Here is a 23,467-nt window from a genome sequence, read left to right on the forward strand (position 1 = left end):
TCATATCATAGGAAAGAATTATTTTACTCATTATTTTTGGCCAATATTTTACTCATTATTAACTTATTAATTACTGCTCTAAGTATGGTGAACAACCTCAGATAATTTCGGTTTTTCCTTCATCAATCAATCAATGTTCCTAAATTCTTTCTTTTAAGAACTTTTATGTGGGTCTTTCTCCGATTTCCAATACCTCCCCTCACAAAAAGAAGGGAAAGAATTGCGCCAATTATATTATAAATTTTTTTTTCACGAATTGATTCAAAATTGATTGTCCGGGCGTACTTTTGTTTATGACCAGGAGGAATTACGACCTATATCAATAATAATAATAATAATAATAATAATAATAATAAATTTGATATAAATTCTAATGCCATCACGTGTTAAAAAATATAAAATGAATCTCTCTTATATTACCACGTCATCTATATTTAAAAAATTATATTCTTTTATCACGAAAATATTTTTATATAGATTGTCCTTTATATTCATAATATTTTCTTAATTATTTTTTTCTTATTTCCTTTATATAAATCAAGTAGATGTCGTTTTATTGTGTGTATATAGATATTATAGCAGAGTATTTCAATAAAAGGATAAGAAATACCTTTTATTAATTATAAGGGAAATAACTTGCATATATATGTAATCTCGAAAATATTAAATTATAAGAAATTTTGAAATACTCTCAATAAATATTATTTACTAATAAATAATTGAGGCATTCAAATTTTTTACTTTTGTGTATAATTACAATACAAATTTATTTAGAAAAAAGACATAAAATGACAGCAAAAATCAGCTGGCAGCTATTTATTAATTTTTTAAAGGGTTTCTTTTTGGCAATACGGAACAAAGTTTTGTTCCAATCTATGCTGCTTTTTTTTTTATACGTCAAAAAATAATTCACGAGATATTATGCGGTCGGTAAACCATGTTATGCATGATAAGATTTCACCTACAGCGCAGACGTTCGAAATCTACGGTAGCATCTCGTCGTCAAGACCTGGCCAAAAGTTCGAGTGGAAATACGCTTTGCCATGAAAATTAGAAAAATAGAAATGCAAAATTTATATAAAGTTTAAACAATGAGGATCAGATCTGTGAAGGCATTTACTTTGACTGTGAACAGTGTAGGTAGAGACAGAAGAGAAGAGAGAGGGAGGGAGAAGAACACTAATGGCAGGGAGGCTGGTCGGGTCACAGAAAAGTAGACCCCGCCATTAATTCCTACAGCAGCTGAAGCTGATGATCTCTCTCTCTCTCTCTCTCTCTGCTCTGCCATTCACCTCTTTCCTGTGCGTTTGTATTGTTTATAGAACCACAGAGAGAGACACACACAGACTGTCCACAGTGTGTCCTGAGAGACAGAGTAAGTGAGGAAGAAGAAGAGGGAGAGACAATAACAATTTTCTTTCCTGTCCTCCCCTCCTCTCCACTCTCTCTCCCCTGTTATAAATGCAGATAAAGCTTCCATTACTTACTTATACAGAGAGAGAGAGAGAGAGAGAGAGATCTAAAGGATTTATCTTTCTTGCTCCTGCTTGGTTGAGCTTGCTGCTGGGGAGCTCAGCTCCCATTGCCCGTTAACTGCCAAGACAATCATCTCCATCTTCCCTTTCTGTACCTGTATCTCCACTTCTTGCATGCTGATCTTCTGACGGTCGTCGAGCTCCCTGGTCTCCGAGGCCGCCATTGAAGCCTGCAAGCGTAAGCTCTCAGCTCCCTACTTTGGATATACCCAGAAGGTGTTTTCCCATTTGGGTCTTCTGGGTTTCCTGATTTCTGGTCAATGAATAAAAATCTGAAGGAAAATCAATGCTGCCATGGAAGCCTGAAAGTGCAAGCTCTCCGCTTTCAACATGCCCACGATGTGTTTCACCGTTTGGGCTTTCTGGGTTTCTTGATTTCTGGTTGATAATTGAAAATCTGGAAAAGGAAAGAAAAAATGGCCACTGCTTTCAGCAGCCCGAGAAGCTGAGCAGCAAAATGATTTTTTTTTAGAAGGCTTTTCGTTTTTTGTTTTTAATGATGAGCTCATGTTTTTTCGTCTCCCAACAATCCGAGCAGAGGGGGCAGTCCATAAAAAATTGCAGAGAATTCATGGAGGGGAGAAAAGAAAGGATTTTCCTCGACTGCGGACTCTGAGGGACTCACGTAAACCGTTTTTTAGTTCCACTCAGTATTCATCCGTGAGTTCAAATTTGGAGCTTCGAAGTGCTCAACAAAACGATGCCAATCCTCAGTGTCTGCATTTGAATGCAGAGCTCCCCAATAGAGAGAGAGAGGAGGGAGCTTTAGTTTCTTTTCCCCCCATTACTTAAGTCCTCTTGTCTCTGCTGCAAAGCTTCTGGGTTTCCTCAGCGTCTTGTCTAGACAGGGACTGGTTGGGTAGTGAATGCGGGTGGGATCCAGTTTCCATGAACTTTCTTCTGTCCAAAAGCCCCAAAAAATCACATTGATCTGCAAAGGTTACCAGCAGTTATCTCCGATTCTAAGCCCAATAAGTCGAGTCTCTCTGTCTTCCCTCATCGTTTTAGCTGCAGGAGATTCATTTCCTTAAAGTGTTTAACTATATTGTGTGTTTGATTTCGTTTTCTTCAAGTAATGGAGCTTAGCACTGTACTCATGATTGGAGAAAACAAGCTTATTGCCAGTAAGGGTTCATTCAGAGGCATCTCAAAACCATTTTCGATTTTCTTGAATTAGGTTGCTGGTTTTCATTATCCAGCATCAGCAGTTCCGCAGGAATTTAATTTTATCTAGAACTCTCATATATGCCTCTATGCGGATTGACAAATCTGCTGTTATGATCATTAGAGTACTCAATAAGATAGATTTTATTTGGGTCAATGTTTAAATGTATAATTTGGAGATTTCGGTGCTTTTCAGCTCTTATTCATTGTGTAGAATCACAGTTGCTAATTGTTACAAAGGATTCAGCTTGTTGGGCCTTTTCATTTTTTTTCGGCTGTTCTATATCATATGATATTATTTCCTTATAATCGGTGATAGACAATGAGAGAAGTTGTTCATACTATAAGGGCAGTTGAAGTAAGGACTCATAGGCCTATGCATTAGTAAAGAAAAGGGAGCGAAAGCTTCAACTGATTTTGTCATGACACGTCTGTATGGAAAAATAAATTACATCAGCCACACATATTTCAGAATGAATTGAGTGAATGCAGTGATTTTATGTGAGATTGGGTGAACCTATCTTTTGCTTGCTCTTAATATATAGGTCTGAGTCTCATCTGAAGGGAACACAACAATGTGCAAATCGGCTGCTTTCCAAGTGACAACAAATAATTGGTGCATCAGTTGGACTATGGAGAATATCTACTTGGGCAAGCGGATAAAACTGTCAATGAATAATTGGCAGCTGCCACTTGACGGTTAAATGTTGGACTTGGAGTATAATGACAAATGTACATGAGGCAATGAATCTTATACTCAGATGCCGTTTGATATTTGCTGATGTAACTAGTTATGCAAACCACAATTGTCATAACTCGACAAGGTTAGTTACTTTGCTACTATATTTCCTTTTGAATGAAGGAATGGAAATGGACAGAATGGAATCATGAAATTGCATTTGCTTTATGCGGAAATTCCACTCTGTTTTGTTTCCATTCTTCATAACCATGATTAGATTGGTATCCTGCTAATTCTTGACTCTATCATGTGCTGTTTTCTGTATTTGCAGGCTCTAGTTCAGTGAGCCTTGCACCACTTGTCGATTTGAAAAGAAATAAAGAGGTTCCACTTTGAAGAGGATCTGTTTTATCATTTTCCTTTCAGAAGATTCGTTTACATCCAAATGGGGTTTGTCATTCCAAGGCACTCTCTTCTGTTCATAGTCTTCGTGTGCTTTCTCTCACGTCTCCCTCGGGCTCGATCGGGCGATGCAGAAGCACTGCTCTCTCTAAAATCAGCTATTGATCCTTTAAATAGACTGCAATGGCAAGGAAATGGAGTCTGCCAATGGCAAGGGGTGAAAGATTGCATGAATGGGCGGGTCACAAAGCTCGTACTTGAGTTTCTAAACTTGACTGGCACATTAGATGGGAAAATCCTGAATCAGTTGGATCAACTTCGGGTATTGAGCTTCAAAGGAAACTCCCTCTCAGGCCAAATACCTGCCCTATCAGGCCTTGTTAATCTGAAATCTCTGTATCTGAACAGCAACAATTTCTCTGGAAATTTTCCAACTTCCATCTCAGGGCTTCACCGGTTAAAGATTGTGGTTTTAGCCGGAAACCATATATCGGGCCCCATCCCTGAGTCTTTAACTAACGTGGGAAGACTATATGTTCTCTACTTAGAAGACAACCGATTCACGGGAACGATCCCTCCTTTGAACCAAACTAGTCTTCAATTTTTCAATGTCTCAGGCAATCAACTCTCTGGTGAGATTCCAGCAACTCGTGCCTTGATGAGGTTCAATGGTTCAGCATTCTCAGGTAATATCAATCTCTGTGGGCCCCAAGTTAACAACCCATGTAGAAATACTGGAGCTGGTGGACCAGCCTTACCCCCCATCTACCCTTCGACCCCGAAAGAATCATCTCCAAAACGGTCACGATTAATAAAAATTATTGCCGGGTCAGTTGGCGGGTTTGTGGGGTTGGTCATGTTGCTGCTTTTGTGTATACTCTGCAAGAAGAAATTATCTTCCACTGAAGACAGGAGTAAAGGAGGGGTCGGGAGGGTCGAAGTGGCTGAGGCAGGAGAGGCTTCAGGTGGTGGTGGGGGAGGCAATAATGGCCGAAAGGAAGGCGGCGGGTTTTCTTGGGAGGGTGAGGGTCTAGGGAGCCTGGTGTTTCTCGGAGCTGGAGATCAGCAGATGAATTACAGCATGGAGGATCTGTTGAAGGCCTCCGCCGAGACCTTAGGTAGGGGCACAATGGGGTCCACATACAAGGCGGTCATGGAGTCAGGCTACATTGTGACGGTCAAGAGGTTGAAGGATGCGAGGTACCCAAGGCTTGATGAGTTCCGGAGGCAGATGGACTTGGTTGGGAGGTTGAGGCACCCTAATGTGGTCCCTCTCAGGGCGTACTTTCAGGCTAAAGAGGAACGGCTTCTCGTATACGATTACTTCCCCAACGGGAGCCTCTTCACTCTCATTCACGGTAAAATCCTGCATATTTGTTTCTTTTTCTGCATGTGTGTTTTTCGTAATAAATACGCTTTTACGTGATTGCTTATATATACATATATTTATATAGACGTGGTCTCCTACCTTGGGCTCATGAACGTTCACATAAATCAAGTAAATTAAAGTGATTGTACTGCATTAGACAAGGGGAACGGGAGCTTAGACATGTCGTCTCAGTTTGCTCCTTCTAACCACTCGTGAAGCCATCTATTTTTTGGTCTGAGAAAGCCGTTGCATGCGAAAAAACTGGTAGTTCATATTTGGTCAAATTGAGTGGTCCCGGTATCTTCACTCTCTATTCAAGGCCATGACATTGCAAACGAGTCAGTGGTCCTCCACCTCTATTCTTTCTCGTTCTTTTACTAAAATTTAAGCTTACATTAATTGATATCTGTGTGGAACGCATATTTCCATCATTTGTCAATGATATCAACAGCAGATCATCCTTTTTCCTTTCCTGTTGGGCAATTGTATATCTTCGTATTTATGCATATTCACATTGTGGCCTGCTTCCAAATCTATCGCTATCGTCTCACGTCGGTTTAGGTGGACAAGGACAGCACATGTTTAGTTTCTTTTAATTTATCTAATGTTTGATAAAGTGCTGTATGTCTCCTGAAAAAGCGTCTCTTCCTATTTGAAAACTCCAGCCTTTTTTCATGCATAGACTGGCATCTTGTATTTGTCCCCATTCCCCCCCCCCCCCCCCCCCCAAAAAAAAAAAAAAAGGTGCAGTAATTTACTTTTCTCCAACGGTAAGAATGTTGCTGTAAAATATGATGCGATGTGTGCTTCAGAACTGCTTTATCCTTCGGATAATGGGAGACCATAAGCTCAGAAATCTTGTGTGAATAATTGGTTTTGGAATGATCAGAGGCTATAGGCTCTGTCAGGTTATTGGTTCTGGTGAACGGGAAAACGAATTCGTGTTCATTGTCATCTTTGAATTATCTCTTGAGATAATAAGGGCAGTTTCATGCTTGTCACTGGAAAACACAGCTTTGGAACGGCAATCGGGAATTCATTTATGTCCCGATAGCTGTCCTGTAGCATTGTATACCCATTCCTGCATCTTTTAATCTGTACAGGATCGAGGACTTCTGGCAGTGGAAAGCCACTCCACTGGACATCGTGCCTCAAGATCGCCGAGGACTTAGCGACTGGGCTCCTCTACATCCACCAGAACCACGGGCTCACCCACGGGAACTTAAAGTCCTCGAATGTACTGCTGGGGTCTGACTTTGAGTCCTGCCTCACAGACTATGGGCTCTCCTCATTCCGAGACCCTGACTCTCTTGAGGAGCCGAGTGCAGCCTCGCTCTTCTACCGTGCCCCAGAGTGCCGAGACATCAGGAGGCCCATGACCCAGCAGAGTGATGTGTATAGCTTTGGGGTACTACTGCTGGAGCTCCTGACAGGCAAGACCCCATTCCAGGACCTGGTCCAGAAACACGGCTCAGACATTCCCAGCTGGGTTCGGTCAGTCCGGGAAGAGGAGACTGAGTCAGGTGATGATCCTGCCTCAGGGAACGAGGCCTCTGAAGAGAAGCTCCAGACACTCCTCAACATTGCAATGGCCTGTGTCTGCATTGCCCCTGAGAACCGGCCCACAATGAGGGAGGTCCTGAAGATGATACGGGACGCAAGAGCAGAGGCCCAGGTTTCCTCCAACAGTAGTGATCATTCACCTGGAAGGTGGTCCGATACTGTTCAGAGCTTGCCCCGAGAAGAATATCTGAGCATATGAAGGGCTGGCTTCATGAACTTCCTCAAGACCCAGAATTGATTTTTTTTTCCCCTTTCGCCATATTAGTTGGGACTCGATTCTTCAGCAAAGGCATCTGTAGAGTCTGTTTAGATTTGATTCTTCAATTTTCTTGTTTCAGACACTTCTTGCTCTTCTCGACAGAACAGTGATTTTTCTTAACATTGTTTTGACAACTTCTACCTTACGTTCAAATTCTCGAGTCCTGAGAAACACTACCAATCTAATGTAAAAGAAAATTCTAACAATAGTAAATCGAACGAGACCTTAAAAACATAATTTTCCATGTTTCATGCCAGGTTAAACTGGACAAACATTCTGGTAGATCTAAAGGGACAAGGGGGGGAATGTTTAGCAGTAAATGTAGTACGAAAATGAATCACAATAGGAGTCAAGCGGCCTGTAATTGTCGGGCTCGGGAAGCGGCTCTCTCCAATGCCTTCAATCTGTTAGCTTCCATTCGAGCTTTCCACTCTTCCGACATATGGGTCGTGTTGGGCGGACCTGCGACATTGCCGGAAGACTGATGTGGCGTTGTTTCCACAGTATTCTGCTCAGGAGGCACAAGGGTCGCGTCGGGCAGACCTGCAACATTGCCAGAAGACTGATGTGGTGTTGCTTCCATGGGACTCTGGGCGGGAGGCACAACAGCAGCAACAATATCATTCGGCAAGCTTGGTGATGGATCCTGCAGAAATTTTGATTCGTGTACAGCTTATCCGGAGATGCAGCAATAGAAAGGGGGAGAGAGGCTGAACATTCACCTCGATAGCTTGCTCGAAGATCTCATTGAAAATGCCCTCTTGCATGTCATCAACAGTATGGTTCTCGAAAGGTGAATCTTTGTCGTGTTGATTCGGTTCCTCCATGTTCGTTGCTTCAGAAGGCACTGAGATACAGATTGCCAGAAAAATCATTTTGCAGTAAAAACATAGGTGAAGTATCAATTATTGGAACTACCAGGACATCTAGTAATACTCTTGGTTCAAAACTGAAAATTTGATCTCTTGGCTGGAAATTGGTGAGCTCTGTTTGCGATAGGTAGCAATTTATGTGCGTACCTTGGTCATTATTTGGAATATCATCCTCAGTTGGTGGCTCGTGCAGTTTCGTCGGATCCCCTCCATGGGCAACTCTATCTCTTAGTTCTCTTATACATCTCTGCAGGAAGCAAAGCTCATGAAACATAGATGCGCCGCTGTAACGTAATGCCATGGACACGAATACAGAACGACACTATAATACTTTGACAACCGAAACACAGAAACCAATTTGAGAAGACCGTTCAGCATTAAAACTCAATTTCACGAACATAATTCTCAAGGAAAATGGATACCAGCAGTCAGCAATTAAAAGAGACATTCTTGGGAAAGCATGTTATGCGATGAAAGTTCAGCACCTACTATCGATTAGCTACAAGGTTGGTTGCCAATTGAATGAATTAACGGGCAGGCAATGCGAATTACAAGATATTATTCTATAGACCCATGTTTATCGAGCGAAGAAGACCTAGTCAAAAAAGTTTTTCGACAACGCAGGAAGATCAGATGATAGAGGCCCGACTTAATAAGATGCAAACTTTTCCAGATTACTATTCGATGAATGGCAATTCATTTGGGATATCATAGGTTCACCTTGATAGAAGAATTTCACGATGAGGAACATAAATCAAACAACGAATATAAGAGCTGTCGTGATTCGCCACCACAAGGAGTAGAGCCAACAGATCCTGAATTATGTGAAAATGCAAATACCTTCACTTGATTTGTGGCAGCAACTTTTTCCACCTTATGAACAAACTGATCGAAGGAGTAGTAAGGAAGCAGATGAGAATGCCATTCCCTATACATCCCAATTAGATTCCCCAAATCGGAGACCTGCAAAAGCCCAACGGATCGATTTCAGACTCTCAAGATGAACAGCTCCAGATTAATTGCCTTCCTACTGATTATAAATTGTTATCTTCACCACCGAACAAACAGAAGATTGCAAAAGCCAAATCTGTTCCGAAGATTTTCACTACTATTCGTTCAGGCAATCGCACAGATCTTACATTCCATCACTTCTCATGAAAGATTGCAGGTAAAGTGGGCAGCAAACCTCATGGCCGCGGCCGCGGTACTTGAAGTTCCGGGGGAAGTGGCGGAGGACGTAGCCGAGGCCGTCATCAGAAAGGAGGAGCTCAGGCGTCAGCTTGGGCCTGCTCCTGGGGAGCTTCTTCGGCTTACTCGCTGATTTCTCCTCGAAGTTGCCATTGGAAGCCGTAACAGGAGCTCTGAACGTCGACGCAGAAGAAGATGCAGGAGGAGGATTGCCGGAGCTAGGGCTCCGGATCGGATCGGAAGGGCAGTCACGGGACCAGTGACCCGGCCGGCCACACTTGTAGCAGCCCGTCGGCGCGGCTCTCCCACCCGTCTCCATCTTCTCTGTCCACTTTCCCCGATAAGGTGAGATTCTGCTCAAATCAATTTATCATTTTCTGTCTCTCTCTTTTTAAAAATTTTTTTTTTTCTCTTTAGTTTTGGCGGGAAGACAATCTGCGCCGGAGGGAAAACTGATAATTGGGCCGCGAGGCCCACCTTGCATTTTGGGCCTCGGCCCATAAATTAACTGGGACGCATGACCTTTTTCTCAAAGAAATTAAGGGCGAAGTGTAATGATCACATAGTTGAGGAGTCGCAGCGCAAAATAAGAATAAATTGAGGGTTCAGTTAGCAATTACTAGAAATGGAGATCTCCGGTTCGAAACTTCAAATGGGCAAATTTTACCATTTTTCTGAAGAACTACTTTATTTCACTTGCTTTGCCACACGAACAAATACAGAATGACTCGACACTTTTCAGATGGGACCACGCAACCGGGAAGCATATAACATACTTCAGTTTGACAAAGGGTGTTCGTGTTCAACCCGAGACAGTCTCCCAAGTGCTCGAGTACATCTCATGGAGGGTACTAAAGTTTCCGGAAAATTTTAGACATATACACACACCTATTTGCACATTCTTTGTATTCTCCTTTTTCCTTCTGGTTGTGAAGGAAATGGAAGCAATTTGTCGGGAAAAACTTAGGAATTTACAGACCAATCATAGTCTTGGTACACTATGCTAACAGGGCCGCCATCGCTTAGGAGGTGTGTAAGGAGACCCGCTTTTGTTGCATCCAAGTAGTTGAGGACCCACCGCAGGATTTCCTTCTCCTGCCCGAAATCGGAACTATACCTGTTGCAGGCGAATAAGTATTGTATTAAGAATTGAGTGGATCTCAGTAACTTAGAATGGTTATACCGTGTTTGCTGCCTTGAAACTGTCTCAGTTTTCTGCTTTTATAAAAGTAAGCTGTCTCCCAGTAATAGGAAAACAGTTTTGCAGGTTCCTTCAACAGAAGAAACATGTTTAAACAAAGAACCAATGCGGGATGGGCTTTTTTCTTGAACAGCAAGGAACAGAAAAGTTGATCGTATTTCTTACCACTTGATGATTCGAGTGAGTTTAACTGTCCTCCTATCCAATTGCACATCCATTCCATCGGATTGGAAGAACTCTCTTGCAGCAGATCTAAGTTCAGCTACAACTCCCTGGGGTGAGAAGAACCTTACCGGTGGACTCGATCTGGTCCCATTGCAGAGACCGAAATGTATTAAAGGATTCACCTTAGGAAGCGTCAGCTGATAAATCACACGAAAAAATGGTTTAAAGCATGTTTAAGCATTCAAGCTATCCTATGATAACATATAGGTAGAATTCCACGACGAGGAGCTATCAGAGGAACCAACCTCTAAGCGCGGATCTCCATTGCTGAAGGGCTTGACCAATGAGTAAGGGGGTCTTCGGTTGTTCCTTAATATTCCATTTATTATCGTTGTAAGGGAGTAGGGGTGCCCTCCAACAACATATTGGAAGTCAGAGTAGAAGGATCTACGGTCAATGATGCCTCCGGGAAGCCCTACTCTGATAACCGCATGAATGACCATCGAGTTATACAAGTTCAAGAAGAAGGCCAGCCTTTCCTCTTGTGAGAGTGTAGTTAGGTCCACCCGATGAAGCTCTTGAGACAGATTCACATATCTGCACATGATCATCATCACAATTTGAGAATATAACCTATGCTGCAGTTTACATGGTCGAATGATCATTTTCCTCCTAAAGGCTCCAAGCTTATAAGGAGGTGCTTATATCGAGCATCTTTCGTTCAAATGAATTATGAAATTGGAGTACATAAGGTAAAGAAGAGCCGTTCATCCTACCTACGGAATTCTTCGCTCTTGCTTATCGCTGCATAATCAAGATGCTGCCTGTTATCTGAAGCGTAGGACTCCAATATGGCGGTCATTATCTTTGTAATTTTCAAACCAATTAGAGCTGCAGACTTGGGCTCGTTGTCGTTGGTAGATCCTCGGAAATTGAAGCACCGAGGAATGAAGGGTTCATGTTCGAGGAAACGATAGAAGTGGTTCCCATCTTCAAAATCGTTCTCCCTACAATCGGACGGAGGTCAAGAAAATCTGAAACTTGGATAAGAAGGAATCAACCATGATATTGCTTGGTGTCAATTAAGTGATTATCGACTTACCCAAAAACGTGATGTATGAAGTGCTTCTTCGCTAACTGCCTCCCGATCTCTATAGCCTGAATTCATAATGATGCAATACTGTCAGAAATAAACTCAAACTAAGGGTACTAATAACAACAGCAAGCATTTCCAGAAGTCGAAAAATTCATGCTGGGTATAGTCCATTTCAACCAACAAAAGCTTGTATTTTTCTGCATTGTGATTATTAAAAGCCCATTGGTATGCCATCATTTGAGTACGTAACGCATAAATGAATGACATTCATGAGATACTATTATACGAATGACATTCACGAGATACTATTATACGATTCAGGCAAACTAATCTGCAGGCCACACTCTGTTTAACTCGCTGAGCACGTAAAATATCATTTATCAGCCGGAAAGAGATCAGGTTGATATTTCAAGAGTCTTGCTATGCAGATAGTTTCCTTTCTGCATCAAATACTCCAAGATGTTCTAAGTAAATAACCGAGAGAACCGAGACCCGGAAGATTATTTATGCTCAAATCCAAAGAATAAGAAACTCCCTGAGATGAAGGCTATTATGTTAAACAAACCATTGGCCGACAAAAATTCAAAAGAATCCTTTTAAGTCTTGATGACTTCATTCATTTCATGCATACAAAATAATATCATCACATGCTGTTAGGCCTCTTCAATAGCCCTTCCAATTTCTTTGGCTTTAAGGGAGTGGCCACAATTGGCTATCCAGATAAAAGGTTGGAAAAGCTCAAACCTTTTGGTAATCAGTAAAGCAGAGGGAAGGAAGGGATAAGTCAGCAGTCACCAAACATGAATTATTGGGCGCGTTTTTATGAATCATTAGGATCTTTAGAAAAGGAGATGAGCTTTCTCTGCTAAAGATATATCAGAGACCCCTTTCCTCTAATTTCTTTCACGGCAAAGTCATATGAATCCCGGAAACATCTCTAGGGAACAATGTGCCAAAAGTTTCAGCCTTTACTAACGTCCGTCGCCCCAATAAGGAGAATGTCATCAAACAGGGTGAAAAGCTACGGCATTGCCATCAACTCGATGCAAACAATGAGTTAGGAACAAAATAAGACGATATCAAGTTTAGGAACCAAGCAGGAGAGTTGGAGATTTACCGACCCATCTAAATCTCAACTCCCTGTCCCTAATCAAACAAAGCAAAAACAGTGGCATGAAGATGACACAGTATTAATTGTTGAGCTCCCTGTTCTTTAATACTAAAGTAGGTAAAAGTTGCTAAACGATGCAGCAATAACGAGACCGTTAGAGCAAAGCAACCTCAACACGACATAATGATTAAAATTAGTGAGATAAACAAGATTTTGATTAATTAGCGAGTAAAAAACATCATGTGTCACATCTAAGCTTATGAACTCGTAAAACGAGGTGGAGGGGACTATAGTTTGGTTGCCTCCAAGCTATCATACTACCGCGCATGTGAGTCATCATTAACTCTATTGGCAGGCTAAAATACAAAAGAACACAAAGGGAAACAGCAGACAGTACAAGAAAATAAATTAAGAAACTAAAATAAAAAAATATCACTGTCATCCCCAACTTTGATTCATATAAAATGTCACTCCATGAGCTTTCGAATTAAAGAAACCACACCACCCCCAAGCTAGTCATCATGTATGAAAAATGTAAATCCCCCCAAAAAATGCCTCTTCTTTATCAAAATAACTCGAATGCCCGTGCGAGGGCTCAGAGGCTAATGAAATATTTTAAATTGTGAAATTGGAGGTAACAGTCCAGCAACTGGACCTTCTGATATAAATGACCACAAATCGGGCCAGAGGAGTTGAGGGATTGCTATTTGAAAGATAACAAATCTCGAGGAGTAATCTTCAACTTTGAAATTTTTTAGGAGTGATACTTTAAAATGTCAAAGTTTAAGAACTGGCAATGGCATTTTCCCAAAAGAAATCCTTTGATGTCGGCCGTCCTAAGAAAATGGACCAATAAGTATCTAAGCACAAATATTGTTATAACCCAATGTGGATTTTCCGTATTAGACTGTTACAATAAACACCCTCTGTCCTACCATGGAGACGGGAGAACCCGTCGGTCTCAGGACCGGACCATACGTTGATAAGGTGACAGCCCCTTGTAATACGAGGAGTTGTAACCCCATACAACGGACCCGAGCTTGTGAATTTCCCGCGAGCCACGACTCATTACCAAAATAATCCATTTCAAGCAGCATTAACTCTTTCATCCCAAACGGTTGCCAGTCAACGGTGTATACTTAAATCTACACACAACCAAGGATCCTATATCGTTCCACAATAAATGCCCCCTTAATTGACAGATTAAACCCCATCCTTCCACAGGCAGAAATAAAAAATTTAAAAATTTTTAAAAAAATATTGACGCCGAAAGTTCATTCTTTTAATCGATGATGAGCCCTTTCTAATATCTGTTTATCTTATAAAACGCTTCGGGTCGTTTTTAATCAAACATCATCGAAAAATGTCACTTTTCCGGCAGGTCGAAAAAAAAAATGTCGCCTTTACCGCACAGAAAATCGACTGTTTTTAGGTAATTGATGGTCTAGGGGTTAAGGAAGGATTATGTTGGTAAGTGGAGAGAGTGATCGTGGGATTCGCGGAAAAGGGTCAAAGTCAACGAAATCTGATGTTCAAAGACACCGGGTTCAACGGCAGGGATTAAATGCCGCCATGTCATCATCAATCAACAGAGAATCTTAAGGCAAAAACCGCCATTGATTCGAACTGATTAGTGGGGACTCATTGATTTTCGGATACAGTAGAAGAAATGGCGTTGGGGGGGAGCTTTGAGCTTACCTTCTTCCTCCCGCAGTCGAAGTGGTGGATGAGGGCCTCCACCATCTCCGCTCCGGCGAAGCAGTTCTTCACGATCTTCATCTTCATCAGCCGGTCCTGTATCGGCAGCCTCTGCCTCAGCACCCTCACCACCGCCACCGCCCCGTCCTTCGCCTCCTCCTCCGGGTCGTCGAACCCGTACACGGGCACCGCTGGCGCCTCCGGCGGGCACTTGCCCCCCAGCATCTCCTCCATCCGCCGCTCCAGCAACCCGCAGTTCCTCAGCGAGTTGAGCGCCACCAGCCCCCCTAGTAGCTTCTCGTTGAAGAATATCGCCGGCACCGCCGAGCTCCCAGTCCTCGCCACGAGCTCCTTCTCCCTGAGGGGGTACACGTCCACGTTGATCTCCACGAACCTCAGACCCCTCTCCCGGAAGAAGCTCCGCACCGCCCTGCAGTCCCTGCACCCCGACTTCGAGAAGAAGCTGATCCTCCCCTTCAGCTCCTTCTCCGGCTCCGTCTTCAGCTTCACGATCACCTTCAGTCCGGAGAGGTTGATCTCCGTTACGTCGGGCTTCGAATCGGGCTCGTACTCGTCGCCGCTCCCGTCCTTGAGGGACGACAGCCTCCTCACGATCGCTGCGGAGAAGCTGTTGCTTCGGTCCCTGATGTACTTCCCGATCGCTGGCATGTCCACAGCCAGGCTATCCGTCAGGGACTGCGACCGGTTCATCGCCGCATCGTCGTCCGGCTGCGGAGCGGTAAAGAATCCCCGTGGCGCCTCCGGCTTTGGGAGCAGTGAATGGGGCTGCATCACGGTGATCCTCTGCTGCTGCTCGCCGGCCGCCTTCGGCACACCTACGGCGACGGTCTCTTCCTCCCGCCGATCATCCCGGTTATCCATCTCTTGCCCGACTACCACCTCAGAGAACCCATCTTCCTGACTGCCACGATCGGATACGTCGGCGGGTCCGTTGCAGTTTTTCGCTCCGGTTTCCATGTTGGGCAGCAGCTCGTCTGCGCCGGCGAGCTTCTCCGCCGCGGCCTGGTGATTGCCCTTGGATGTCAGCTCCATGTTACCTCGACAAGAAATCCAAGGAAATGGAAGATTGCTCTGTTGGCAAGGGAAGGTAGAGGACAAAAGGGGAAGCGAAGAAAGCAATGGAAAGGGGGGGAAGAGGGAGTGGAGAAGGAGCGTTAAAAACGGGAAGGGGAGGTTTAATGGAGATCGGTATATATACAAGGGGGAGAGAGAGAGAGAGAGAGAGAGAGAGAGGGGGGGGGGGGGGAGGGTTTAAGTTTTTTCTGTTCTCCTTTTTATTTAATCAATTTAATTTTTCAGGTATTTACCGGAAGTAATTAGTTTTTCGGCTAATCGAAAAGGGTTTGAAATCCTCTTAAGCATCTCGTGGCCAAAACGATATTCGGATAAAGATTAGTCACCCAAAACTCTGATCTCATGGGAAAAAATAGTTTGTAGATTTTTTTATTAGAAGAAATTAGATGAAGCATTAAAATATAAAGTGCGATATGATTAATTAATATAAATTCAGATCGTAGTATTCATATAACTAATTTCATGTAAGATTAAAAAATACAATAAATGCAGGACCAAGTAATTTAAAAAAAAAACTTTTGATATATATGATGTCAAAAAAGTGCATGAAGAGCTGACTTATAATAAAAGAAACTATTTACAAAAGAAAATTTGTTAACGTATATATATAAAAAATCTCCTATGAATATATAACATGAGGACAATATATATGAGATTTTATATTTATAAAAGATATTTCCTTACATATAATCGTAACGTAAAAAAATTTCTTTAGTATTGATACATTATTTTAGGATAATATAAATAAGAATTCTTTATATAAAAAGTTCCTTAATATTTATATATATATATAATTATTAACAAAAAATTGTGAAAATATCATGTTAAAACAATATATATGAGAATTACTTATCAAAGATACTTCTTTGACAAGTTAAAAACATTCTTAACATATAAAGATCGATATTTTGACGATGTGACGACGTCAGAAGGCTATATAAGTTAATGACGTGGCAACAGGAGATTGCACGGTATTTTACGATGTAGCTGCGCGAGAAGTCAGAAGAATAATTATTATATATAATTATTTGTTATTATAAATATGGATAGATAATAAAAGGAAATTAGGGATATACTGGGGAAGAGGTCAAACACGTACAGCCATAGAAGGCCTTTCTCAGTCATATGTCACGACTCAGTCCGGCGGTCGATCCTCCACCGAAATCTCCGTCGCCGGCAGACACCAATGAAGATTCACTATCTCACGCGGGCCCCGACCTTTACGCAATCTTCGCTAACTCTCGATTTTCTCATCAAAATCATTAATGTATGTTCTTAATGTGTACTTTGTGACATGAGTTGTTAAATTAGGCTCGGCCAAATTCAGAAAATATATTAAGATAAGCACAAGCGTCGAGACAATCACTGATGAAATTGGAATAAGGGGAAAATCTTTTGATAATTTCGTATAAAGAATGCGATATGCGTTTTTATTTATCGACGCCGATCAAAGCCGTTATGACTGAATATGCTCGTGATTGATTACATTATCCCAACCATGGACCGGGAGTGGTCGAGCTCAATTACAAAGACAAGGCCATGACCCAACTCACCCGCTCATCGGCGCTTTAGTTATCCGAGCGAGTGACCGTTCGGCTAGGTTTTCGGTTTCACCCGTCTATATTGGCAACTGAAAAGTTACATACACTTCGGCTGAAATCGGTTGTGCTCCATAACTAATTATTTGATGCACGGGAGAGGACCGATTCTATCCTCTATCTCCTCCTACGTAACCTTTGCTATTTTTTTTTTTGGCAATTAGTTTTTTATTATTTATTTTACTGAGGTCTCTAACGTAATCCTCAACGAAAAAATCAAATTGCTGATTTTTTCGTGAGTACAAATGGCTGCTGATGACGTTTTTTCGGGTGATAATTAGGTGATTAGGTCAAAGGAAAAGCTAACTCATTAGTGATGCGTGTTTTTGGTTTTGATCCATTCAAGATTAAGTGGAAGGTGGCCGATTCCAAAAATTCTTTGCTTTTACAAGGTCCACTCCACTCAAACATATCTCATAATGGTCAGTTTGACACAGGTAAATTTATATATTTAGTGGACTATCTCAACGTAATTCTCGGAAATTGCATTCAATTGCACATACCACGTGGTATAACTATTATATGCGGTAAACTAAGAAGAAAAGAAGGGGTGAAAAAGAGTTATCTCTATCTTCAGAAAACAATGTGTTACTAAATGCCCCTTCTACTTTGTAATTTTGCTATGTCATGCGACAAAGGCATGGCGACGGCTTTTATAAAGGTTCATCAGAAGTCCCTCGACTTCGTGATTTTGTAAATTTCGTCCGATGGCAATGCATTGCTTTCTTGTCCGTCCTTCGCGATGATGCTCATGCAAATTCATTATTAGATTACGGGGAACAAATGGAAAAGACTGACATCAGAAGGGGTTATTATGAAATTGCAAGAAAACTTTAGGTGGCGAATTGGAATTAACCGTTAGCAATTTGGCAAATTGTCTTGCCGTGACTTGCGTGAGGGGTTTGAGGGCGTGATTTTTGGTTCTGAATGGAGTTTTTCTGTTCGAGGAAATGATCTTCAATTTCAATCAATGCAATGGACCCTGACTAAAGGGAATATATATATATATATAATCCTAAAAATAAGTTCACTTGATTTTCTTAAATTTAACTGAACCAATAAAATCTGAAAATGTGTTTGGTTTTAGAGTTAAGTTGAGTTGAGTTGAGTTGAGTTTTAATTTTAATTTATTGATAATGATTGTGTCGTTAAATTATGAAAAAAAGTATGAAAAAATAATAGACAATTAACATAAAGTAATGATTGTGTTGTTGAATTATAAAAAAAAAGTAATAAATAGTTGAGAGAATTTAATATTAAAAATTAAATTAAATAAATTAAAAAATTAAAAAATAATAATAATTGTGTTATTAAATTAAAGATAAGTAAAGTCGAGTTAAAAAAGAATTTTGAATCCAAACAATGCTGGACGAGCAGGCGTCACACAAAAAATTTAAAGCGGGTAATCTAGTAATACCCACATAACATTTTTTCTCAAGAAATGTTTGGCCTTTTTTTTTTTTTTTGGTTGACAAGTACGCAGTTCTAATCGAGCTACCAAGTTCCGCGAATATCGTTCAAGGCTCATGGAGTGGATTAACTGCGGGTCTCTTTTATGAAATTCATGTAGGAATTCTCGCAAAAAAGAAAAAAACTAAAATATTCAAACTTGTCGATGCTAATTAACTTGACTTAAACGGTAGAAGAGGAAGAAAACCAAACTTGGACCAAGAAAAAGCCATGCGAAAGAAGAGACGGACCGTGTCCCGATGGTACACGCACTTCCTTACTCATATCTCATTTGATTTCATTCATGAATTTCCTTTCTAACCGAAAGTCGGGAAAAGAAGAACTTCTATTTTGATTGTAAATAGTGATTGGGCCGAGTTCATCGGAAAAATTTGAAAAAAGATAGCGTTTGGGACGAGATAGCTTTTACACATTTGGATATCAAATCAATCTCAACTACCGAGTAGTACCCACGTGATGCTGCGGGTCAAAAAAATTTTCTTCCATTGTTGAGCTTATCATAATTTGTATAATAACCAATATAAAGTTAAGTGAAACCAATAATAAAACTACTCATACAAAAAAATTATGAACTTCCGATTAAATAATTCAATTTTCTTAAAAAATTATGCTTAAAAGTATTTCACAAGGTATAAAAGTAAATATTTATTTCCCACTAATTTAATTTGAATTTTTAGTGATTCTAATTAGAAAAGCATTACTATAATATAATAGGGCTTAATTAGCCTCTTAATTTTAAGTCGACAAACTTTTCATGCAGTCACCGTTCGATATTCACGAAAGCCATCTCGTTATCACGGCCAAGTCACGCGAATTAATCTCAGTCAAAAGATTGGTGTAAAGTTGCGTCACCGAAAAAAATGATATTTTTAAGGTCACAAATAAAAAGATACTTCTTATATTGGTGATATATTGAAATAAGCTTGTAACCTACATACGTTGATTTAAGTCATTTGGTACTTGTGAATGGAGAGAGAACTTTATTCCTTAGTGGACTAATCCTGCTCGAATCTAGATTAATTGGATTAGACTTTTACCTAGGTGCGTTGGTTTTAGGTGATTTGGTACTTGTGATTGGAGAGAGTGCACTTGATCCCACAGTGGACCTTGCTCGAACTTAGATTAATATATCACATTGGATTTTCGAATATCAAGCGATACTCTCTAATAAATTTGTACAATTACATTAAATATAAAAAGAAGAAGAAGAAGGAGAAGAAGAAGAAGGAGAAGGAGAAGGAGAAGGAGAAGGAGAAGGAGAAGAAGAAGAAGAAAGAGGATGGGTCCGCATGGGTAAGGAAACCCATACTAGCCCTCTCAAGTAGATGATTTAGATTTTTCCAATAAATTATATTAATTATTAATTTTGATACGGTATAAAAACAAACATTTCTCCAATTTAATCTTAGTTTAAAATTTTAATGTCTCTAATTAGAAAATCACGGTCACAATATAATAGGACTTAACTTACTAACTTTAAATGGACGAAATTTGCTTGAAGTTAGGTTCGAAATTTGTTAAAACCATCATATGGTTATAGCCATACCTAAGTGAAAATTATTCTCAGTCAGTATGCTGATATAACCTTACTTTTCTTGGAAAAAGATAAGGACATTTCTAATATGATGCCACAAATAAAACGAAGCTACTTAAATTAGTGACAAATTGAAATAAACTTTTCATTAATATGGGCTGATGTTAGGTAATTCGACACTTGTTTCACTTAAGTAAAATCATATATTTGAGTCTTGTCATTAAAATTCATAATCGAGTGAGTTTTATCATTTAGTGGACTAACTCCGTTCATGCCTAAATTTAATCAGATCCGTTGATCTTTCAGATATGAGGTGGTGCACATCGGAAAAGAGTTTGTATAATAAACCTAAATTAAGAAATTTAAAAAAAGAAAAAAATATATTAAAAAGAAAATTAAAAAGAAAGAAAGAAAGAGAAGGGTGGATCCCTTGCAAGTAGGGAAAACCACCCTACAGGGTTGGACCGGTTTTCATCGTTTAAGATGTTTAAGACTGTTTAAAATTGTTTAAGATAATATCATGGCAAGATCAGGTTATATGGGCTAGAGTACAAGCGGCCCTTTTCCAAAGGGGTAATCTAATCTCATATTCGTGTAGGTGTACGTGTATCCATACTATAAGTATCAATGTATGTATGGCTGCCAAGGCCCATGAAGCCTGTGCGTCCATCATAGCATGGTGACCATCGATCTGGACAATCGGTTTCACATTCTGTAACGGTCCTAACGGTTTCGCCCTGCGGAGTACTGCATGTATCTTTTCTTCTATCTGCACTTACAAATAAACCGATCGAGCACTAGGAAGTGCTCAACTTCAGGTGCCTTACTCTAGGAAGGAAGATGTACACAACAATGTCTCAATCAAACTCCATGTCCAGTCCAAGCAAAGCTCGGCGGTAGCTGATCCAGCAACGATAACAGAAAGCACGCAGCAGCTGTCAGTCTCAGCGAGACGTATTCGTGCTCGGTGTGAGTCTTAGTTGAGTTATCTCCCGCATTTACATTACATTCATGAACATGTGTGAATCTTTCAATGTTTCTTATGATAGAACATGCCAACATTTGGTCGTTTTCGACTTCGTAGAAAGTTTGGGCGGCTCATTCTCTTGGGCCGGGCAGGACTCCCAACGCTATTGGCTGCAGGCAAATCTACAAGAAACTATTGCAACATTTGAATTTATTTTTTTTTTTGTCTCTGTAAAAGAGACTCATTGACCTAATGTCTTTATTCAAAGACATGTTCTTGATGGGAAAACTCGGGGATAACTAGTTCGTCTTAACAGTCCTTGTTGGCAGTCTCATGTATCAGCGTGACCCGGTTATTGATTGCCTTTGTACTCCCATACCCGGGAATCCTCGAGAATTAGTCCAGAACAGATAACAAAGATGGGTCACTGCTGTTGGGTTGTGCATAATCTTCAGTAGCAAGGTCCGGGAAGGGACCAGGACACATTTCTTCCTATTATAGTTGTTCACGTCAAAAACCGTCAAGGCACCAAATTGGCAATACATAGGAAAATTCCAGACATGTCAGGAAGCGGTTCCAAGTTATATCGACGTATCACTAGCTGGCCCAATTGTAACAAAGCGCGTGCCACGGCCTTAAAAGTCTACGGGATTGAACAGCGGCTATGTTTTTAATTCAAATTGGAAGTGCGCTTCAGACGATTCATGGCTCGGGGACTTAGCCGCTTTAAATTCTTTACTGATTATTTACTTACGAACGAGCACAAGTCCGAACATAATTAAGCGGCCCACGAGCCTGCTTAATTAAGTCTCAGCCAACAACCAACTCACAAGGCTGAGTTCTGACTTGAGAAAGTCCACTTGATCCAAGTGAACCCGATCTTGATGCAAGTAAACCCGATCTTTAGATAAACTTCGGCAAGTGGTGCCGAAGAAAGATGAGGCCATCACCTTGAACGCCCAGAAGTTCCAAGAACAAATTTTCCTTGATTCACGGGAAATCGATTGAAGGGAAAAAGATAAATGGAATGAAAAGTGCAACGAAAGGAAGTGCGGTAAACAAAAGCGCAAGGAAACGAAAGTGCAAAAATAAATAAAGTGCGATAAATGAAAGATGTGAAAAATATGAGTTTGATTGTTGAGTTATTTGAATAATATTCAAATAGAAAATTAACTATCTAACTTACCTAAAATTAAAATAATAAAATATATCAGAGAGATATCCGACTTGTTTATCATCTAAGCTCGAAACTTCCGAGAATATCACATACTTGAATCGCGAGTATATTCGCCTGTCACAACGATTTCTCCCTCCACCGCCTCTGTTAAACATACACGCCCAAGCATATGGATTTCTTCATGTTGAGCTGCCATTGCTAGGTTTGATCTATCGGGCTTCCCCTTGTATGTCTTGGGCTTGTCTTCAAAATATGAGCCTGACTTCAAGACTTGGGCTCCAATCCGACCCGGTTCGTGCTATAATGTTCACGGCCCGCCTTCTCAATTATGGACCAGCACATTCCCAAATCCTGGGAAAATTATCGAAATGACTAATTACACGTCCCAGTTCATCAATGATCACGAAATACGGAAAATAGGTGTAAACAATAGTACAGTGATAAAAAACGCAGACTAACCCGAGAAGAGAAAACAACTGAATGTGCACTATGTTGCGTAGGTGCGTGTTAAATGACTGATTGATTCCTGACTACAAACTATGTAGACGTATCTTTCCTTCGAACAATGATAAAATATTAGATGAGTAATATACAATTAAAACTGCACCCACATATGACACGTATAAAGTAAAGAAGATAGAGTTATGTAGTGGGACACTTGTTATTCGGGGTATAGTTTTACACATGCACTTGATTGTGTATTATTCACTCAATATTTTCTGACAATCTCGAACAATTGCCTCCGGGTTCGGCAATTAGATCGGCGTACCGGTTACCTTCTAAACAACTGTTTAATTTCCTGAATTAGGAGTTCTTGAAAATGGCAGCTAGTCAACAAATGATGTCGTCCGTCCAACTCCAAGCATCTACTTGAATTCCCACCATGATCTTTGATATTAATAAAGAAAAACCAAATTATTCATAAATAAAACTATTTTGTTTATTTGTACTGCTTATGTTCTACAAAGATCTCTAAGACACCGATCGTGCGTTTGGTTTCAGAGTTAAAGTAATTTTAATTTTAATTGTGAAAAGTGATAAATGATTATGTAGTGTCTTGAGTTTAAATTAAAGTTAAAATTTTTTACTTGAGAAATATATATTGTTATTATATAATGTGTTGAGTTAAAATTAAAATTAAAATTTTTGTGATTTTAATTGCGAAACTAAATGAAACACGAATTTTCTAAAAAAGTACAATGACACAGAAACAAAGGCATTTGTCCAAGTTGGGCTTGACTTGTTCCCTCCTGTTCATATAATTTTAAAAAAAAGAAGAAGAAGATAAAGTAAAAACATTAATGTAATTTAGATATAATGCATT

General features: G+C 40.4%; 3 protein-coding genes across 4 annotated transcripts; 1 reads left to right on the forward strand and 2 right to left on the reverse strand.

The window, feature by feature from the left end:
• Positions 1 to 1,139: 1,139 nt before the first annotated feature.
• LOC116187039 (inactive leucine-rich repeat receptor-like serine/threonine-protein kinase At1g60630) lies at positions 1,140 to 7,091 on the forward strand. Its single transcript, XM_031515618.1, has 4 exons — positions 1,140 to 1,713; positions 3,245 to 3,523; positions 3,710 to 5,138; positions 6,253 to 7,091. Exons 3-4 carry the CDS (start codon positions 3,824 to 3,826, stop codon positions 6,909 to 6,911), a joined length of 1,974 nt encoding a protein of 657 aa, XP_031371478.1. The 5' UTR covers positions 1,140 to 1,713; positions 3,245 to 3,523; positions 3,710 to 3,823; the 3' UTR covers positions 6,912 to 7,091.
• An 89-nt stretch (positions 7,092 to 7,180) lies between these two features.
• Positions 7,181 to 9,398, reverse strand: LOC116187040 (TIMELESS-interacting protein). Of its 2 annotated transcripts, none has more exons than XM_031515620.1 (5): positions 9,030 to 9,398; positions 8,684 to 8,806; positions 7,991 to 8,090; positions 7,694 to 7,806; positions 7,181 to 7,617 (listed from the first exon to the last, which is right to left on the reverse strand). In XM_031515620.1, the coding sequence occupies exons 1-5, from the start codon at positions 9,348 to 9,350 to the stop codon at positions 7,321 to 7,323; spliced, it is 954 nt and encodes a 317-aa protein (XP_031371480.1). In that variant the 5' UTR covers positions 9,351 to 9,398; the 3' UTR covers positions 7,181 to 7,320. The 2 variants fall into 2 exon arrangements, with proteins under 2 accessions (XP_031371480.1, XP_031371479.1); XM_031515619.1 differs by having other exon boundaries at positions 7,694 to 7,818.
• Positions 9,399 to 9,686: 288 nt separating this feature from the next.
• LOC116187038 lies at positions 9,687 to 15,527 on the reverse strand. Its single transcript, XM_031515617.1, has 6 exons — positions 14,303 to 15,527; positions 11,500 to 11,555; positions 11,174 to 11,404; positions 10,703 to 10,994; positions 10,398 to 10,594; positions 9,687 to 10,148 (listed from the first exon to the last, which is right to left on the reverse strand). The coding sequence occupies exons 1-6, from the start codon at positions 15,353 to 15,355 to the stop codon at positions 9,995 to 9,997; spliced, it is 1,983 nt and encodes a 660-aa protein (XP_031371477.1). The 5' UTR covers positions 15,356 to 15,527; the 3' UTR covers positions 9,687 to 9,994.
• Between the last annotated feature and the right edge of the window lie 7,940 nt (positions 15,528 to 23,467).

This window comes from Punica granatum, chromosome 8, assembly GCF_007655135.1.
Source record: "Punica granatum isolate Tunisia-2019 chromosome 8, ASM765513v2, whole genome shotgun sequence".
Taxonomy (NCBI): domain Eukaryota; kingdom Viridiplantae; phylum Streptophyta; class Magnoliopsida; order Myrtales; family Lythraceae; genus Punica; species Punica granatum.

Bases quoted from the DNA above. Each gene is read 5' to 3' on its own strand.
- LOC116187040 (XM_031515619.1), bottom strand. From the start codon at position 9,350: ATGGAGACGGGTGGGAGAGCCGCGCCGACGGGCTGCTACAAGTGTGGC. The intron at 8,807-9,029 runs GTTTGCTGCCCA...GGGCTTTTGCAG, and splicing joins ACCGCGGCCGCGGCCATGAG to GTCTCCGATTTGGGGAATCT. The intron at 8,091-8,683 runs GTATTTGCATTT...TGCTTCCTGCAG, and splicing joins CTGCCACAAATCAAGTGAAG to AGATGTATAAGAGAACTAAG.
- LOC116187039 (XM_031515618.1), top strand. From the start codon at position 3,824: ATGGGGTTTGTCATTCCAAGGCACTCTCTTCTGTTCATAGTCTTCGTG. The intron at 5,139-6,252 runs GTAAAATCCTGC...TAATCTGTACAG, and splicing joins CCTCTTCACTCTCATTCACG to GATCGAGGACTTCTGGCAGT.
- LOC116187038 (XM_031515617.1), bottom strand. From the start codon at position 15,355: ATGGAGCTGACATCCAAGGGCAATCACCAGGCCGCGGCGGAGAAGCTC. The intron at 10,595-10,702 runs GTTGGTTCCTCT...GTGATTTATCAG, and splicing joins ATGGAGATCCGCGCTTAGAG to CTGACGCTTCCTAAGGTGAA. The intron at 10,149-10,397 runs GTAAGAAATACG...CGCCTGCAACAG, and splicing joins CTCACTCGAATCATCAAGTG to GTATAGTTCCGATTTCGGGC.